Raw genomic sequence first — 20,780 nt, forward strand, 5'->3', positions numbered from 1 at the left:
CTTGAAGCTTCTGTTCATGCAGATTTTAGTCGCAGTGTAACAAGGGAGTGTTGGAAGCAGTGCAATGATTCAATACCAAACTTTCTGGCTTCTGTAAAAAATAGTGTTTTGGCCAGGGGAGCTTAAGAACTTGCTGTCTTGCAATTTGTCTTCTACTTTCAGTATGTCAACAAGTTCAACAGAGCTCTTAGTGCTAATGGCTCTGCATGAGATAGAAAATTCTGGTTTGGACTCACTTGAATTTTTAGTTTTTTCTTTAAATATGAAATTTCATAAGGAGGGCTGTCTAGTTCTTACCATCCTCAGTGTTTCACCTTCTTAACCCCCCCTCCTCTTTTACACCCTTTTCTGCCTGTATGATGCCGGGTGCCTCCAGTTTGAGGAAGATAGGATTTACCGTCATCTGGAGCCAGCTCTGGCTTTCCAGCTAGAGTTGAACCGAATGCGAAACTTTGATCTCACGGCTATTCCATGTGCCAATCACAAAATGCATCTCTACCTGGGAGCAGCTAAAGTTGAAGTGGGAACAGAAGTGACAGACTACAGGTTCTTCGTGAGGGCAATTATAAGGCATTCAGATCTGGTTACCAAGGTGAGTTTTGTCACTCACGCAAGGTCTCTTTCCAAGACGGTGCATGAAACGCTGTAAGTCATTCTAGGAACCTGCATGCAGGCACATTACCCGTATAGAGTACTGGAGATGCGTGCCCTCTCTTTGCTGGTGTTGACTCTGCAGAAGCGTGTCTTCGAAGACCTAGTATTCCTGTGCTTCAGGGAGATTTTTCTGTGGCCCAAGTGAATAGCCAGAAATCCTTGCATTTTGAGGCAACAGCTGTTCCTCTGTATCTCTCCTGCGGTAGTGGTTTGCCCTGTCTAGTTTTGGATTTACGCTGACCTAAATGAGGGCACAAGTCAGCCGGGTATGCGAATCCAGGCAGGGGCAGTACTGGCTCTGTGATTGTGATGGATCTGTTTCAGACTTGCACGTCCTGCTGAAACTAATGTAACCTATTTTCTCAGTCAAGTCCTTCTGTAGTTTTTCAAACAGTGTATTCTTGGGCTGTGATTTCTGAGCAGAAAGTAAATTATTTGTTGACAATATCTGGCAGGAAGCCTCCTTTGAGTATCTGCAAAATGAGGGAGAGCGATTGCTTTTGGAAGCCATGGATGAGTTGGAGGTGGCATTTAATAATACCAACGTACGCACTGACTGCAATCACATCTTCTTAAATTTCGTGCCAACTGTCATCATGGACCCATCTAAGGTATGATCTCTTCCCTAGCTCTGAACTGTTTGTTTTTCTTGGGCTTGACTCACCAGAATTAAATGGTCTTTTGTTGCCTTTTTATGTCATGTCAGGGCACCTGTTGAGTTTGGTGAATGACATGCAGTTTCTACTAGCCATTTCCTAACAGAAAGCACAAGAAATTGGGGACCAGTATTAGAAGTGGTAACGTGAAGATTGGTTTAGTTACTCTACAAATACTGGAGTTTTGTTTTTCAGTAAAGAAAGTGGAGTCACATAACTAATGGATGTCTCTAAAGATTGCTTGTTGAGCTGCTAAACCAACTTCTCTTCAAAAGCAGAGAGAGTACTTTTTATTTTAGCAAGTTAAGGCAAGCAATTAGTTTGTTTCTCATTAGGAACCTGTTTGGCAGTGAGGAAGGAAGAAAGCTTTGTTTTTTCTTCCAATCTATGAATAAATACTAAATGTAAGATTTCAGAACTAGCGCATTTTTATGCTCATATTTTTGGTGGAGTAATGCTGTCCTTTGGGCAATGCAGCTCACTTCCTCTGTGTAAGCTAAGGAACAGCTTATTAAAAATATGTTTTGTATTTGAAACTAAACTTGTTTTTTCATTGTGTGTTTAAGATAAACAGTTTTAATAAAGAAATAGCTTTAAATGCTCTTCTGTCTGTTACAGATGTCCAGATGCTATCCAAATAAAATGTGAGATAAATCATGAACTTAAAAAGAATTTGTAAATTCAGCTACAGAAAGAAGTGCTTCATATTCATTCTCTGATACAAAACCACAGAGATCAACATTACAAATAAATGAACATTAAGCTTTGTAGATGCATAAATGAAAGTGTTTAGGCATAAAGCATGTTTCTGGTTAGCAGAACCTCCACAAAGAAAGTCCCAAATAAACTGTAAAGCCTGCATTTAGTTGGAAATCAACATTCTGTTCATGGTTACGGAAAGATGAGAGCTGACCTTTCCTTATGAGAATAACTGAAAGTTTAAAAAGACAGATTGGTTATCAAAATAAGTATCTCTTGCTTGCTGACTTTTAAATCGTGATTAAAAGTTGGTGGCTTAAATCGCTTTTGAATAAATCCTCTCATGGCACATCCAAAATCTTTAGTTCCCAGGAAGTTCAGAAGCAGCTGGGATATTCAGCCCCTGGAAGTTAAGCTTCCCTGAAACATGTACCGTGACTTTTCCCTGAGCTGCTGTGGAAAAAAAGACTTTTTATTTTTTTGAAAGAATGTTAAAAACAGCCTATAAATTGCCTTCTTTTAATATGCGCTGTTTGCCAACAGTAGTTTATTATAAAGTTTAATAGAACACCAGAAGGCCAAGCTCCAAGTAGTAATTGCTTTGTTGATTTAAAGCACCGTACCGCATGTGCGATGAAACATGATTATTGTGCATATAAGTGCTACATAACTGTTCGTCAAGGATTTCACTTCCCTGCATTTTGTTGTTCTTAGCTGTGAGCTATGCCTGCAGAAAGGAAGGTGGCTGAAGGGGAAGCAGTGGGCACGCCGTGCCTGCGGGGCTGTGATGTGTCCGGGGGACGGAGAGGGGTGAATCCAGCGCTGTCCCTCTACCTCAGTAGGCCCCAGGCTGGGTTGCGTTCCTGCCGACCTCCGGGCTCGTTAGGATGAGAACGGGCAGGCCACCGAGGCCCCGTAACAGCACTGCGCCCATGCTGCGGTTCGGTCCCTCCGTCTCGCTTCTGCGATGTTTGCCCTGCACGCCGGGGTGCCCCTTTGAGCAGGACCTTACAGCGGGGTGGAGGGCTCACAAAGCAGTGGATGTCTCCAGAAAGGTGAGGGAAATTATTCTCGTGTGTTTTAAGATCGAGGAATCTGTGCGGAGCATGGTGATGCGCTACGGGAGTCGCCTGTGGAAACTCCGCGTGCTCCAAGCCGAGCTGAAGATCAACATTCGGTTGACACCGACTGGGAAGGCAATTCCCATTCGTCTCTTCTTGACCAATGAGTCTGGCTACTACTTGGACATCAGCCTGTACAAAGAAGTGACGGACCCCAGAACAGCACAGGTACGGTTCCATATGGCTCCGTGGTTTGATGAGCAGTTTTTTGGGGACACACACATTATACCTGATGAAGCTCTTCTGTGGTCCGCGGTGTCTTCACGTAGTATAAAATTGCCATTCAACTTTGCCAAAGGAAGAAGAATGTAAAGATAATCTTGCGTAGGAGTGCAAAATGTAATCGATTACGTAAAAGTGCGTATCTTCTAATTGCTTTGTACGTACCTTCGGTCATTTGTACATCTGTTTTCCTCTGTGGCAAAGTGCTCAAAAAAGTAATAGAAAAGTAATCGCTGTTGGTGCTCATCCCGTAGGTCGTAATAAAAAATATTATCAATTATACGTTTCCCTGAGTAGATAGAGAAAATCTGTGAACTTGTCTTTTAAATTCTAAAGATATAGGGAATGACCTGGGTAGGATGATATAAAATTACTGAAGGTGCTTTTATATCACTTTTATGAAGCATAATGGCCTCTTTTGTAATGGTTGTGGCTATTCTGGTATTTCTGCTTTTCATGGCATAGGAATAGTGTGGTTAGCTGAAATACCTACATATGCTAAAATACACGGAGCATAGGATGCATGAAAAATATTTAAATACAGAAATGTTTACATCTCCCTCTGTAGTAATCTCTCTGCCATGCAGTAGTAGCAGCAGAATAAATCACTTGGGCACCGTTCATGTTGAATACAAAGTGCTGAGTCACCTTCTCTCCCCCTCTTCTCTATTTAAATTTTTCCAGCAAGCTGCCTGGCCGTACAGTCCGTCCAGTTCTGGAGATCCTAGAACAGATAGTGTCTGTATGTTTTACTTCATTTCCGCCTTTGAGTGGAGATGAAAGAAAAGAACATTTTAATAGTCTCCAGTAGCTGAGCTTAACACTTGAGTTTTGTTAGTCATTTGTGAAGGTCACCTTTCCTCTTAAACTCTGTCTCTGAAGAGCTGTATTTTTTAAAAGCTAGGGGAATGCACTTGTGTGTGTATGGCTTTTAGCAAGTTTTCCAATATTTGATTTTTTTCAAATTTGTTGTTTTTTTCCCAGAATATTAAACAAGGTTCTATTAAAAAATTATACTGGTAGGAATTATTTCAATTAACTCTTTGAGTAGTTGGGAGGAAGGTTTGTCTTACAAAGCTTGAAGGTGTTAGTTTTTTCAGATCTGTGTATTTTTTCTTGTGTTTTCAGAGGGTTATTTTGAACTTAGAGAGTCCTTTTAAAAAATTCAAACGTGACTGATGTATTGGGTGCTGGGCACTTTCATGACTTCTGAAGAATGTAAAAATAGATTCATCATGAGAGAATGACCCTGATCTCTTGTTTCGCAGTTTCTGTGCTAATGAGTGGCGACACTCAGTACAGACTTCTCCAGTTCCCACAGAACTGCTCTGAAGCTTTCCAGAGATTTAAGAATTGGGCCCCAAGTGCAGTAACAGATCCTAACACAGGCCCTTGCACGACTACTTGTTACCCTGAAGAGATATTTCTCCCACTGAAGGAGCTACTTCACAAAGCAATACTTGTGAAAACTGAAGAGGGCCTGAACTACTATTTTTAACCTAAAAACTAAAGCAGGCTTTGCTTGCTGAATTTTATCTTTAGTGGAATTCTCCAATTAATCTTCAATTAGAAAAAGATCTGCCATTTGTAACGACAGATCTGATCACCGTTCTCTTAAAAATAATCTAATTGTTGCTTCTGTGAGGCGTGTTTCTCTTAAGCAGCATTGTGCAGTGTTGTCCCCGCTATGCAGTGCTCCTCCTGTTTCTGAGTTGAAATAGATTTCCGTCTGAGTCCTGGCTGAGTGGAATATATAGTGCCATGAAGCATGGCAGCTGATAATTCATGTTGCTACTCTGGGAAAATCTTTTAAACTTATAATATCAAAACTTCAAGCCAAATGACATATGCAAGTCTTGACCTAGCTTCCATGATCAGTCAGTGGAGATACGGATACCGCGCTGTTCGACCACATAAATAACAGAGTTCTCCTCTCTGCTCCCAGCTATCGCAATCCATCGGCATAGATACAGTGTCAGGGGAAATACTGGTGAATGTGAAGTCATCTAAGTCACAGGCTTTTTTTCTGTGGGGATGTGGCTCTGTTCACGTTGCTTTCTGCTGTGATATGGCAATAAGTCAGTGATACTCAGATCTGTGCAGTAATGGTCCAGCACTGTCTCCAAAGGGTAGTAATGCATGATGAAGCACGGTGTTACAGGATATGTGAGTATTAACATATTTGTAGAGAACAGAAACAATCCTGATCCGTTGGAATAGCCTGATGATTTTGGGTAAAGTCTGGATAAAATAGGTGTATGGAACAAGTGGATTAAACTGTGACTGGTCATGTTTTGTGCTGCAGATTATGTTCCAGGCCTATGGGGATAAACAGGGACCACTTCATGGGATGCTGATCAATACCCCGTATGTGACCAAAGATCTTCTGCAGTCCAAGAGATTCCAGGCGCAGTCTTTAGGGACATCGTATGTCTATGACATTCCCGAGATGTTTCGGCAGGTAAGTGTTCTTAAGGCCTGCTGGGCTGTTCTAAACTTTTGTACCTGCAAAGCACCTCTATCGGTTGCCATCCTTGCCTGTCAGGGAAACAAGTGGCCTGGAGTGGCTAACAATGGTCCTTTCCCAGGGTCTGTACAGCCATGGATTGAGTCTACTTAGAAAGAAATTAGGACTCTCTCATACACTGCTGCTGTAGTTCCATTAATACGTCAAACAGTCCAAGCTGAAATGTAAACCATCTTCCGTTTCTTGCTTACGTCTCTGTTTTCCCACCTTGTTATCCAGCCTTCCTAGAGCATTGGACAATGCAGGGGTGATAGTTCCGAGGATAGAACTCATACATCATTAAATGTGTTAATGAGTTGCAGAATTGATTGTGTATCTGATTTGCTGGGTTCTATCCTGAATCACATAATTTGAATTATGCTACTTTGAGTGAAACTGTGTTTCATAGTTTAAATTCCAAAGTGATGGCCACTGGATATTGTCGGTCAAATTGGGAGTAGGGATATATCAGAGTGTTCTGTCTTGAATATTAAGTCACAGTGGATTGAATAAAAATACTTGCAGATGATGTTCTTAACAAGAATTTATCTTTTGATCCTCCAGTCTCTGATTAAACTCTGGGAGTCTATGAACGAACATGCATTCCTGCCAACACCGCCGCTGCCTTCTGACATACTAACGTACACTGAATTGGTGTTGGACGATCAGGGCCAGCTCGTGCACATGAACAGGCTGCCGGGAGGAAATGAGGCAAGTTGCACTTTCTTTAACGCTACTTTTCTTTCCATGTCCTGCAGTATATTGTGTTTTGGACTAGGTTTGACAATTGTAATGAAAATTTACCAGCCAGGCACAAAATCTATTCATTCAGTCTTTCACAGATGAAATCTCTCCCTTGAAAATGAGATTTTTTGTTTCATTAAAAATTAATACCTTCCATACAGTGGGTGTTTTAACCTCAGTAGTAAATGATGATTCCATTTCAAACCTGTGCCTATGCTGTTTTTCGTTCATAATTAAAAAGTGCTCATTCAGCTATTCTAGGTAACTGGGGTTTATATTTGAGCAAAATATGTTTTACAAGACTAAACAGAAATGTTTTAATTCGCTTAAAAAATGAAAAACCAATTTTATGGTTTCCATTTAAATACTCACCATGCAGTGTTTGTGTAGCACGCTGGCAAGGTGTGTGCAACATCCCCCTCTAGTGAATGATTTACTCGAGACTAACAACCTGCTAATGCTGTTGGGATAATGTAGTTACTCCTGCAGCTCAAGCAGGAGGAGATTGTACTGTTGTGGTGGGCTTTTGCTGGTGTGTCGTAATGACAATCTTTTGCAAGCCAAAGATTGCAGCTTCGAAATGACTGGAGAATAAAGCTAACTAGCAGAGGATGTGTTTATTTTTTTTGCCTAGCCTAGGTGGGGTTCAATAAGTGAATGTTCCTACAGTAATTTAAATTTGAACTGTTGTAAGTGGTGATATCATTTGTTTTTTCTCGGCATCGTTGAACTAGCACCGTCCTTTTACTAGATACGTAACATAAGATTTGCAAAAGCTTCGTTCAAAAACGTTGAGTATAGCGATGAGAGGAAATAGGGGTTTTCATCACTATTTACTGCATGTGTCTTGTCAGGGGAGGGTTTTGAATATGATGTTTTCAAATTGAACCTAATCAGTAAATGGTGACTATGGGAGCACTGTGTCTTTTTCTTTTGCTGGCCTGTAGGAGAAATGTTTTAACTAGTATAATTAAACTTGAAATGAGCTATTCCCTGCATTCTTAGTGAAAGCTGAGGCTGCGATGCTGTGGAGGCTTATGCCTTCATCCCTCTCTCTTTCTCTGCTCTCATTTAGCATTTGAGTGGATGGTGGCTGGGGAAATAGCGAAGTCCCTCAGGGACGTAGCTCTGTTCTTGCTGAAATTACAAGCACAGAGCTGCCTGGGCATGAACATGTAGTGTTTACTCTGCCAGTATGAATACAAATAGTCTTATTATAAAAGATTCTGTACCCAAAGACCACCAAAAAAAATTAAGAGGTTTTTTTAACCCTTGGTAGACTTATTTGTGCTCAATCTGTACAGAAATGACACGGCTGTTGTGGAGTGCATGGTGTTGTTATCTAATGCACAGGTTCTGTGGTCGTTACGCCGAGGAGTCACTGGAAAGTGAGATAAACAAGGGGAAAATAGGATGTTCCCCCCACATTTTTCAGTCTGGCTGCTGAAGACCACTCCTTGTGGAGGTATATGGCAGACTCTAACCTGCTTTTTAATGACTTCCCAGAAACGAGGTGAGGGTGCTGGCCGCGGCGATGAGATCCCCGCCCAGGGTTTGGGGTCTCGGGGAGCCCAGAGAGGCGTGCAGCTCGCGGCTGGTAGTGCTAAGCTGTCAATCCGGCCCGTCTGCAGCTGGGCGAGTCGCTGTAGGACCATGTGCAGCTGGAGTGAGGGTTGAGGCTTTGGTATTGAATCCTGTTCCCAATAGCTGCTGCACACAATGGCACTCATTCACAGGTGAGAGCGGGCGATCTGCGGAAGAGGTTCCAGCAGCAGTCTGAAGGACAGGTGACATTCAGGAGGTGATGAGCTGCTGAACAGACTCATTCCTCCATGCTGCACTTTCTTTATCTGCTGAGCTGACTTCAGACTTTTATGGTTTAATTCTGTTCAGCTGAGGAAACAAATTTTCACAAACGTGTGCGCTCAAGTTTCTCTTTCCAAAGAAGATGGCTGCAGGGGTGGAGAAGGAAGAGACAGGAAGCTAGATAAATTCAGAGCATAAGCCTTTTCTTTGTTAAGGCTGTAAGTGGATCCATTCTGCTTTTTTTTGAGAATCAGTCTGCATAGCATCTGGGCAGAGAAATACAGCATCCTATCTGCCAGGAAGCAAAGATCCTTGGGGTAATCCATCTATGTGGCAGTAGCTGGTAGTATTGCATAGGAAGAGGAGACATGCCACGAGGAGCAGGAGAAAATATTAATTGGTTCTGCTCTTCTTCCATATGATACAATGGTGAACTATTCTCAAAGCATGGCATGTTTCATCAACTCTCTAAACTCGTTTGAATTTGTTAAGGAAGAGTTTTGTCCTCAGATAGATGTATTTGACTTCAAAATGCCAGAAGCCCATGTGCACTGAAAATCGTGTTCCGGGGGAGATGGTCCCAAGAGAAATGAGTACAGTGGGAAGTTGAAGTTCCCCAGCTTTGCAGTGGCTTGCTCGGTAGCCTTAGTCCAAGTTTTCACTGCTTCACTTTGTTCATATCCTAATGAGATGGGACTGCTTTGGGGTGTTATGAGGATAAGTTAGACAAATATGTTTTAAGAGTGTTTGAATTTGTACTTGCTAAGTAAGTGCTGGATATTATGTTATACAGCATTCCCCTGGTTTTGGTTAGTAACCCTTGGTAGCCTGTGCCAATGGAGTCTGTGCCCCAGAGATGCAGAGGTGTGAGCTATTCCCAGTTCAGACCCCAGTGAGCTGACAGGTGGGGAGTGCTTGGTAGGAACTTTCCAAGTAAAGGTGTTTTGTTCTGTGCCCCCCCCCCCCCCCCGCTTTCTTCCCAGCAAAAGTTGCTGATTTTCTGAATCCAAACTCTCTTGAGAGATTGTACATCATGTGTTTTTTACTAAAGAGGAAATTTTTGTTGAAAACTTCTGTAAATACAGCTGCTGTTTAGTGCATTTAGGTTCCTATTACTGTTCTACTTGTTCTAGATCGGAGACTCGCACACAGCTGTTCCCCCATTGCAGGTGAGTGGCTTACCATCGTGGTATCAGCTGTTCTGAGGTAGGGCTTGTCTTTCCTGTTGGAGCTGTGCTACAGGGTATGAACAATTACATTTTCTCTATGTGAAAAGGGGTCAAGACACTCTTCCTCTTAAAGTATTCAACTGAGCTGAGTGCCCTAATTGTTTTAGCTAGCAGGCGAAATTGAGAAACCAGCATAAAATCCAGGAGATTTGTGGTCAGCGTGTTCAGCTGGTTGTCAACAAGCAAAGTTCCAACGCCTGCTCTAATGCGGGGCAGAGAAGGAGCTTGAAGCTGAGTTTCTCCTGCCCTCTCAGAGTTTGCAAGCAGCATTGTGGACTAACCTGGCTAACCTGTCTGTGTTTTCAGGAAAATCTGTGAAATGGGAATTCTCAAGAACTTTCACAATACAAGAGGTTTTTCTCCGCTTAGCTTGTGACTACTTCACGTAGCCCACCACCTCATTTGGCAGTAATTATCTCTTTGCTAGTAGTCTCCACAAAGAAGCCAAGGACTTAATGGACCATGAAAATACAACTTGCTATTTATTCTTAGACAGTGCTTGCTCCTTCTGAGCAGAGGATCCTCTGTCTTGTCAGTGCCACGCGGGGGAGCTTGCAGTGCTGCTGGCCCTGCCGCCTACTCCTGCGGCACCGAAGACATCCCTAATGCAGGGCCTTTTTCCAACCTCTTGTCGGCTCAGTGCAGCCAGAGTTCTTCCCGAAGTGCATCTGCTCTTTCTTTGGACTGCAGACGGAAGCCTGGATGTTGCCTGGAGCTTTCTGCTAGATGGTTTCTGTTCTGGATCCTTCCTGTTAAGCTTGTGAACTGTGTCCTGGTCTCTAGTTAAGTGGGGTTTTTTTGTCCTCTATTACTAGTCTGGCTGCTTTGACACCTCTGCTCACATGTGAGACTGTTCTGATAAGCCCTGTCTGCTACCAGAGGATTTCAGTAAGCCAACAGCCTTGACAAGACTAAACGTGCCACGCTAAAAAGTTGAGAACAGTTTGTAAATAATTCTCAGAGCCAGCAGGTATAGAAGGGAGTTGAAGACAACAGTGTTTTATCAGCAGAATCAAACACCAGTCGATAGCACCCTTCTAACGCGCCTGACTAAAGAATAGACTGTGGGACAAGTGGGGTATAATTTATGGTACAACTGTGAGTGTATCAAGGACGAAGCGCCAGAGGTGGATGCTCAGCCTGACTCCAGTCTGACTCATAGCATAGACACGGACCATTGAAAGGTACAGAGTTTATATAGGTGGGAGGAAAAAAATCCACTTGTAGTTGTTTGTAATCTCATGCATTTTACTCTAAAGTGTCTTTAAGAACAAAATTTTTTCATACCACAACCTGGATGCTTATCTAAATTATAACACAAGTCTTTTAATATTTCTGCTTTTTTTTTTTTTTTTTAAGTGGAAGCCCATTTTTTTTAGTGGCACAATCTTTGGTGTTTCTGGCTAAGATCTTCACTGGGTGTGTGATTGGGACTTTCTACACTAATATTGGGAGGGATGGGTTTAAAGGATGCAGCACCTCACCCCGTTTGACAGTGGTGAGGAACTGATGGCTGTCCTCTGGGAGCCTTCTGCCCTGGAGCTCACCTCTGTCCTGCATGTCATCTAAGCTGCTGATGTTGCTCTGTAGTTACTGTGCTGTGCTAAAATGGGAAAGTCTCTGAAAGAGTCAAAAATTGTGTGAACACAGGCAAGTGAACGGGACTAGAGTTCAGAAGCGTATGGCAACGCGCACAGTATTTAAAAATGTGTTGGTTGCAGTAGCTCTGCTGAAGACACATCCTGTGATGCAGAGACACCCTCTTCAAATGCCCATTGAAGGCAGCTTTGTTCCGAAGATTAGCATATTAGCTGAAATCTTAGTGTGAAAAGGTAATTCCCTCAGCCTGTTGGAGAACTCAATATATTACTTGTCATTCTTGAGCTGGGCATTCTGATATTTTTTCTATAGCACTTTATGTATTTTGACTACAATTTACCGTGATCCTCTGGCACTAGGACTTGCACCATCCACTGATAAAACCTGACTAATCTTCAAGGACAAGGAGAAACTGAGCGTAAGGAGTGCCTGAAGCAACATCCCGCGTTACCCTTCATCTCCGTCTCACGCAGTGTCCATGTAAAATGTGTCATTTTCCCTATTGGCACTAGATGTCACAGTTTTTCCTTCTCAGTAGCATGAGGATCAGAAATAATCCATAATCAGAGCTGTTAGCTGGAGCGTTGGCAGGAACCCTTTCTTGTGAACGTGGGAAGGCTTGGCCAGGTGAAATTCAGGACGGCAGCGGGCAGAGGGCTGCCGAAACTCTGCTTCGGCAGCTCCCTGGATTGCCTGGGGCTGAAAGGTGTAGCTAATGAATTTTATACAAGCAAAGCTTAATAGTTGAACTGCATGTTCTGCTTTGTCACCCCATGTTCCTGCATTTTATGACAGGCACAGGGTATTAAAACATCCGCTGGGCTACTTGTGGTGGATGGTAAGTACTTGAGAAAAGCAGAGGATGGGTGATGGCAAAGTCAGTGAATTAACGTGAAGGTGAAGGAAAACACTCGTGCGTCTTCTCCCCCCGCCCCACCACTATTTTTCCCAGAGATTACTGTAAAAATAGTTGTTTCTCTTTGAGTTTCCCAACCTTTCTTCTTGGTGAGTTTTGGGAACAATTCTGACCTGAAGGCTCTTCTGGCAGTAGGAGTGGGTTTAAATAACAGGGAAGCTGGACAACTATTTGTGCCGCGCAGCAAGTGGCGACTCCTCATCTGAAATACTCATGATGCAATTTCAGAAGGTGATCCTCCTTTGGCAGAATAATTTTAGCCCCTGTCAATGAGATGCTCAGAGGTCACGACAAGACGTGGGGGTAGGGATCAAGACAGAACACGTTTTTGTCATGGACTGGAGAGTGTTACTTTCAGTAAAAGGTGGAACGTCTTGTGACAAGTGGAATATGATATAATTAAAAGAAGGTCCTCCTAGCATCACTGACAGCTAATTTTTTTTCTTACTTACATGCCTAGATCATTTAATGTAACTTTAAGAGTAGCAGGTGAGTGCCCGGGAGGATGGGACTGGTGTGGGGGTGTTTTTTGAACTCCGAGAGTTGGGGTGGATGCGTGTCACAGTGTATATGGAGCATCTCCTTTGCTGAACAGGGGTTGTACAGTCAAGCAGGAGTACTCTGTAATGCCTTGAATTGATGGAAGGGTTAATATTAATGCAGATCAGTATTTCCAATGTGCTGTTTCTCACCATGTTGTAGACGCAGTGTCTCCAATGACCTGATTTTTAAAAAGATACATATAGCATATGTATACTATAGCAATACTAGAAGATCAAGGTTTGAAGTGGTTTTCCTTATGGAACCAGAGGGTATGAGCCTCTAAGATATAACCTTGAGCTAGAATTTATCACAGTTATTTAAAAGATGAGTTTTTGGAAGGTTATAAGGAAATCCATTGGACAGATTATTTTTTGTTGGTGGTGGTTTAGGTGATTTTAATCAGATATGACTGTTGAATTTCATAATGCTATTGAGCAAATACAGAAACTTAGTTTTGTTACCTTTCTTTTAATTTTGACTTTTATCAAATGTTTACACTCAAATCACACCTCTAATAGGTGTTTGTGGTATTTATTAACTGTTTACAAAAATTGAATTCTTGGCAGGAAATAACCCCACGCATCACAGGTGAGGCTCTCGGAGGATGCTGAAAACAGTGACTGCCCAAATCATGTCTTATTCAAAGAGCAACTAGAACTCCAAATTTCTTGGAGGGTTTTAAAATCCTCAAATACATGCATTACTAGATCAGAGATGTAAGTGGTGGTGCAAAAAGTTCTATTCTATATTTTAATCTATACGTTTGAATACATCATGTATATGGATAATATGGATGCTGTAGACAAGAAAGTTCTTGCCTACGAGAAAGCTCCTAATGAAGGTTATCCGTCACTCTCTGTAATACATCTTCATCTGTCTGTAACTTCAGCAGATGCAAACTATTTCAGTTGAAGTTTTCAAGCCTTGCAATCTACCCAGGGAAAAGACATTTATTGTTTAGTTTGGAAAGCTTCATAAAAAAATGCTTTTGTTTTGGTGAAAAAGCTGGCAGCATTGCTCATGGTTGCTTTTGTGGGCTTGCAGCAGGAGCTTGAATTTCCTGGAGACTTTGGTTTGGGTTCGGCATTATGCCTTTTGCTGTCCCCAAGAGACACTGTGCAAGCTTCATACCTTGCAACACAGATGTGTGTGCAGTAAAAACTGCTTTTACACTGTCTTTAACGGGTTTTTATGAGCTTTCCTTCTGGTGCTCTGTGTATCCATCGGCTTTCCCCGAAGATCAGCCAGCCTTTCGCTGGTTTGCTTCCTGACTTGCCATCCACGTGCCCTTTGGTCTGGTGCGGGGAACCAAGAGAGTACAGATTCACACCTTCTTCAGTCCACTGTACTGCACGACGCCTTTTTTTGCCTTTTTGTGAGCGGGCCTTTGCCGTGTCTCATCCTGGAACCGTTTCTTCCCATCTCTCATCCGCTTGGCCGCGTGCTGTTCAGAAGAGCCATGCCAACGTGTGCTTGGCTGTGCTGCCTGCGACCACTGCTTTGGTTGCTAAATGACACCTTTTTCAGAGCCAAGAAGAGAATGAAGGAATCCTGGGTTTTGGCACTCCACCCTTGTCGAGGCATTAAGTCCGAATGCCTCTGGCAAACCACGTGCATCATGCCCTTTTCCTGGGAGTTGGTTCATGCTGAAGATAAAAATTCTACAGCTTTTGGTCACGGTGTAAGTGCAGAGTGTCTCTCTTTTAGATCTGAAGTTCTGGGCATCGGATTCAAAGGATGAAGTACCAAAATTGCTGGGTCTGCATCAAGTAAAATTTCCTGGGATGTGTTTGTTCCCTTTATAAAACACGCCTTGTCCACAGCAATGCAGCAGGGTGATTCAGCCACCCAGGCGTCAGTGGACCCTGGTTTACCTCCAGAAAAGACAGAGGTTGTGAAGGGGGACTAAAGCACACACGTGTTTCTTGATTTAACAAGGTCAGAACACGCGTGCACAGCGGGGGCGAAATGTGCTTTCATTGATGTTCAGCTTCAGCATTTCCAGTGCTCACCTGCTAGACCGCTACAACTGTTGCATTTGCTTTCTTATTATAACTTTTGTATGGAATAAATACTGACGTATATTAATGTTTGGGATTTTTTAATGTATATGAAACTTAAATGTGAAACAGATGCAATAGATTGGAAACGCGAAAAAATAGTTGCCAGGGTTCTCGAAGTTCAGTTGTCCTACTTAGAGATTTCAAGACCCGCATTCAGGTTTCCAAATTTGCACATAAATAAAATGAAGCATGGCATGAAGTACCTAGGTTCAAGTAGCATCCTTGTTGTGAGAGAAATCGAATAATCCAGGACAATTGGCATGGCTCAAGTGGAGAAGCTGTCAAATAATAAGCTGTTCTCGTTTACATCAGATTTTCTCAGCTGTGCTTCTCCAGGAATTACAGATCCTGCTAGAAAGAGGCTTAAAAGCTCCCTCTGCCCGAAGACCGGCCACCATTCACGTTGGCTGCCCTTCGTTTGCAGTCTGTCGTGCTTTCAGGACGGAGACTTGGGATCAGTTTCTTCCCCATTCCCCTCGGTGCCTGTTGTCAACAGCTCCGGCTGCCACTAGCAGTCAATTTGTAACTGCCTCAGTGTGTGTATTACTGTTCACATCGATAGCGCAATTAATGTTGAAGTCAATTTTGGTGTTAATTTTAGGCCATGATTAGTGTTGACACTGTGTGTCAAACTAATGGCGTTTATGAGCGCCATGAAAATGAACGTTAGTTAATATCATGTTTTTACTGTCTGTTAATGGTTACATTAAGCCAAAGATCTAGTGGGAGAAGGTGTGTATAAAATTATATATATAAAACTTGTGTGTAATATATGTGTGTCATGCAATTCTGCATTGCTGGTGCTATTCAGGGAGCAAATGACATCTGAGCACTGAATCCTAATCACAGGTTGGAACATCAGAAATAATGATCACTTCTGATCGGAGGTTGTGAATAATTCATCTGGTTTGATTTTCACGTTCTGTCCAGTGATACTTTTCAAACCAAATGTGTTCGTACAGGAGAATAATGGTCCCACTTCTTATGGAAATACTGTGGCACAAATCATTTTGCCAACATAAAAACAGTTAAATAAGACGCTTCCTGCTTTTATTTTTTCCTCCTTCATTCCTGGGTGTGCTGGGAATAGAGCTGTGCAGGAGAAGCCCTTCCAAAATGTGCTGGCTCTTAAAAAGAGCCTGTTTTGAAGCCAGTGCCGCTTACCATCACCCATTATTGTTCTAACAGTGCTCTTAGGTGATTAGCTCAGCCTGTCTAATTAACCTGTGAACTCTCCTTTTTTTTTTTTGGCATGCTGCCGTTAACTTAAAAATCTCATCTTTTTTTTTTCTTTTCTAAAATAGAAAGCTATCCTCCACTGCCCATAAATTTAAACAGAATCTACATTGTTCATAGCAAAGAAAACTGTAGTTGTGCCCTGTGATTTTTATTACTGCATAAATGGCACAAAACACGCTATGTTATTGGGGAGGCAAAAAGACACACATGTTAATAAAGTGGTGCATTTAATTCTTCTTTTCTTAAACAGCATATGGCTGCTCCATATTTATCAGCTATAAACTATTTTCAAGAGTTTGTGTTTACGATGCCCTGGCTAGATAGTTTTTTCTGTTTTACTAGTGAGTATTAACAAAAGGGATTTTATTTATGGAGAGGATACACGATCTCTGGTTAGGGAACTATTCCAAGACTTGGGCTACAATCTGAATTTTCTAAATAGGAAATTCTCTTTATTTGCCTGTTTTCTGAACTGTCAAAAATCATCAAGCTGATGAAAGGGAGGAAAATCTCTTGCATCTTGATAGGTGAGACGGACTATGGGACCAGCCCTGGAGACTCACCGAGCTTGGTCGCTAGACCCTAAGCCTTGGAGCAAGCATTAATTCATCTGCCTCACATGTGAGTGGAGGGTGCTAGGTTTTTACTTTCAGTATGTTGTGGTTATTCTGTAGGTTTCTGGCAGGGTCTTCATGTGTTTCTGTCGTGCAGTTCACTGCAGTGTTTAGCAAGTACAAAGCCTGAGCGTTTCTGCCATTGCTCGTGCGCCTTGTGTTCATCTGCTGGCGCTGGAAGCTTCGCGGTGCGGTCCTGGCTGATGGCATCAGCGTAGCTGTAAGGAAACGACTACTTAGGCAAAAACCTGTAAATTAGTGTTACTTCTGTGCTACTTTGGAAGAAGTTCATGGTGCAGTTTTAAAGAGAGTATTATCCCATCTTCCCTTTGGGTTTCTACCAATAACTAAAGCTGGTTTCTGAGGTGGTATCAGAAAGATTTGCTAAGTGCTCTCTTAAGAATTTTAGTTAAGGCATGAAAAAAAAAAGCCTGTAAAATACAGTAAAGAACTGAGCTGCAGCAGGTGATGGGGTATAGACAGGCACCCCTTATTTCTTAGAGGCTAATCTTGAAGCCTTTAACTTTGGATTTGCAGCCTTTTTTAACTGGCTGTTCCTAATTGCAAGCTTGCCCACAGTTGAGCATTAGACCAGGGACACAATATCCAGCCCCTGGCATCTTTTTTCCTGCAACAGGTCAGAAGGACAAAGCTGACTTTTCTTCTCCTTTTTTCACCTTTATTCTTACTTTTTCTGCTATGAAAAAGTAAGTTTTCACTCTCTACAACTACCTGAAAGGGGGTTGTGGCGATGAGGGTGTTGGTCTCTTCTCCCAAGTAACTAGTGATAGGACAAGAGGAAATGGCCTCAAGTTGCGCCAGGGGAGGTTTAGATTGGATATTAGGAAAAATTTCTTCACCGAGAGGGTGGTCAAGCATTGGAACAGGCTGCCCAGGGAGGTGGTGGAGTCGCCATCCCTGGAAGTGTTCAAAAAACGTGTGGATGTGGCGCTTCAGGACATGGTTTAGGGAACATGGTGGCGCTGGATTAATGGTTGGACTTGATGATCTTGAAGGTCCTTTCCAACCTTAGTGATTCTCTGATTCTTTCTGTGAAAGTCCATCAGTAGAAGAGCAGAAGTCCAAGGAACGCCTTTGGCTGTGTAGGTTGGTTTGGGATGAATGGGGTTGTTCTTCCAGACTCTGGACTGGTTGTCTGTCTGACCCCTGGTCTCTTTGCACACACTGTTGGTCTGTGTGCCTGACCCACAGCTGCACCCAGTTGTTCTACAGCATTACAACTTTTCCCTTTATTTTTGCAATAATACTGGTATTATAGCAAAGCATCCCACTGATTTTTTAGGGATTTATGCTCCTATATTTGAAATTGCTACAGTATCTCTCTCTTCCAAATGCTGCAGTTAGATGCTAAGATGTAATTGTAAATCTGCAAATATTCAGAGGCAAACAAATTAATCCCTTATGACGTATCAGTCAAAACAGCAGTAGATAAAACTGAGACCAAGGAGAAGATGGGCTGAAACACCATCATTCTGTTAACTTGCAATCTCAGCTCTCAAAAGGGGAGGTGTAAGGGACGGATCTGCTGGTAGCCGGGTGTAATATTTTTGGATTGCTGCCTGCTTTACTTCCAGTGACCCTTTGATTAATTCCTCTGCCTTTTTATTTTTGTTAATGAGCCTATTATGGCATATCTTATTGCAGATGCTGATTGGATCTCCACTGTGTATTGTGCCATTTTGATTTGGATTAAATGGCACATATCTATCTGCTGCTTCTCCCCTCTCCCCCTCCCGCTTTAGTTCATCATGTTCAGAATTCAGAGTCTCCACAATGAGAGTTTCAACCCTCCTGATTGCAGAAGATGTGCAATCGGCTTGAGGAATGTATACGCAGAGCTTATGATCCTTGGGCGAGCAGAGACTGGGTGATGCATGTGGCTTTCAAGGGACGCTGCTATTTCCATCTGTTAATGGCATTCCAGGATGGCCAACTCCCTCGTGCAGTGATACGCGGCAGCTGAGAGATGGGAGATGCAGGGTACAGATGTTGCTGATCTCCATAAGATGGGCCAGAAGGGATCATCCGGTGATTTTAAAAAGAAAAATATGCAGCAAAAAGCATTACTTATCCAGGCAGGTTTGGAAAGAAACTGCTGCAGTATTTGGGAAGGAGAAAGGGAAGAGCCAAAGGAATGAAAGGAAGGACTGGAGAAAAAGGGAGGTAGTTAGGAAATAAAAGGATTATTAAAATGAGGGCAGGGTGAAAGAGAACCAGGGTGATGAGGTTCTGGGGTGATATCTGGGTAGCCTAAGCAGATGGTCAGGAGTCCGGTACAGCAGCACATCCATCCTCGCCCTGTGAGTTCTGGCACATGGAATAAATGCAGCACCCTGTGAGAAGGGCGTTTGCAGAATGGGTTTTGGACCTCTGACAAATCCCTGAATGGGGAGAGGGAGGGCCAGTATTAGTGTCTTGGGTGGGAAGAGAGCAATGGAGGATGTGCTCCACTGAGTGTGGAAAGGATCAAGTCCTGCCAGCTGTGCTCTACACTGACAGTACGTATCGGAGCTGCTGTTATCAGAGTTCCCAAAGAAAGTATACGAAGTACAATACACATAAAAAAGGCCCCTCTGTGATTCCCCTCTTTCACATCTTGAAGGTATACATTTAGTTTGTGTTGTTCTGTGCTCTTTGATTGCAGATTGGGATGGTGGCATGGAAGATGACTCTCAAGACCCCTGAGTATCCAGAAGGCCGTGATATCATTGTCATTGGCAATGACATTACATACCGAATAGGTTCTTTTGGGCCTCAAGAGGATGTGTTGTTCCTGAGGGCTTCAGAGCTGGCTCGAACACATGGCATCCCCCGTATCTATGTGGCTGCCAACAGTGGAGCCAGGATTGGTTTGGCCGAGGAGATTCGGCACATGTTCCATGTAGCTTGGGAAGACCCAGATGACCCGTACAAGGTAAGGAGGCACAGGAATCGGAGGTGAAACTCTGCAATAGCTCACAACAGAATCTTATTTTTACACAGCCTCTTTTAATAGAGGTGAGGTAAATATTTTCCAGACTGTTAGGTCCAAAGTTCTCCTTGGTACTGGATCTCTCAGGCAGCAGCATTGGCATCCAGAATGAGTTAGTGCTAAATGTTGAAAACATCCCTAGCTTTCACTGACCTCAGCTGGAGCTCTGATGTTAAGAGGGGGTGTTCTTATCATTATCTGGAATTAAATTGTGCTCCTTTGAAACTTTATTTTTGGAAGGGGTTATTTGGGATAGGGAAGGGACTACAGGTGGGAATGACATGAATGAACTTTTTTTTCCTGCAGGGATACAAGTACTTGTACCTGACTCCTCAAGACTATAAGAAGGTCAGTGCCCTGAACTCAGTTCACTGTGAACATGTGGAGGACAATGGAGAGTCCAGGTAAGCACAGACAGGTCAGAAGTCTATCCTTTCTGTTTATCCTTGGGTATACGAGGTGATGCATGTCACGTCCTTGTCTTCAGCTAGGATGTTCTTTAGGATCCAGATATGTAGAAAGCTGTAGCGTTGTGTGGTCAGAGCAGGGAACAGCAGAGTTAGAAGTTGTATCATGAAATGCCGTGTTTGAGGTATTGCCGCGTTGACTCCTACTGCCATAGGCCCAAGTCATGACTGAGGGTCCTGCAGTGTGACCAGGACAATGGTTCTTGCCCAAAGAATTGCAATCTAAATTTTGAAAATTGCTTTTCAACTGGCTTCTGTAGCAAGGCTGAAGGAAGTTCCTGAGCGGAGGCTAAGCCCTCCATGCATTTTGAAGGCTTGGGCTACAGTGGTTGCACTAAAGTGCCTTATAGCCTGCGGTTTTCCACACTCATGTCTAGTCCAGGTGTCTGCATCTTCCCAACTACACCCCAAAGGTAGCACATCTGAAGATGAGGTGCAAAGAAGCTTTCAGAGCTAGACTGCAGCTGCAGTGATGTTCCTGAGCAGAGGGACGAGGTTGCGCTCAGGAAGAAAAAAAAAAAAAAAAAGCCTAGTTTGCAGACTGGCAAGCTCTGAAAGAACAAAAGGGTGGTGCTGGGTGTGGGGATGCGTGCGTGCGTGCCTCTGTGGTGGGGAAACTAGTGGCTCTCTTCAGTGAAGCACTTAAGCACATGCTCAAGTACTTTGCTTAGCAAGGGCCTAGTGGAAAAGATAGAAGCCAGTCTGAGAGC

General features: G+C 43.0%; 1 protein-coding gene across 1 annotated transcript in view; it reads left to right on the forward strand.

The window, feature by feature from the left end:
• The window catches only part of ACACA (acetyl-CoA carboxylase alpha), a gene marked incomplete at its 3' end in the record, with an annotated part of 113,249 nt that overhangs the window by 46,354 nt on the left and 46,115 nt on the right, over positions 1-20,780 (forward strand). Inside the window, 7 exon segments of the mRNA XM_082008650.1 lie at positions 377-592; positions 1,110-1,265; positions 3,095-3,298; positions 5,658-5,813; positions 6,423-6,569; positions 19,277-19,546; positions 19,910-20,007. Coding sequence (XP_081864776.1) covers positions 377-592; positions 1,110-1,265; positions 3,095-3,298; positions 5,658-5,813; positions 6,423-6,569; positions 19,277-19,546; positions 19,910-20,007 — 1,247 coding nt within the window.

This window comes from Phaethon aethereus, assembly GCF_964289735.1.
Source record: "Phaethon aethereus genome assembly, chromosome: 19".
NCBI classification, from domain to species: domain Eukaryota; kingdom Metazoa; phylum Chordata; class Aves; order Phaethontiformes; family Phaethontidae; genus Phaethon; species Phaethon aethereus.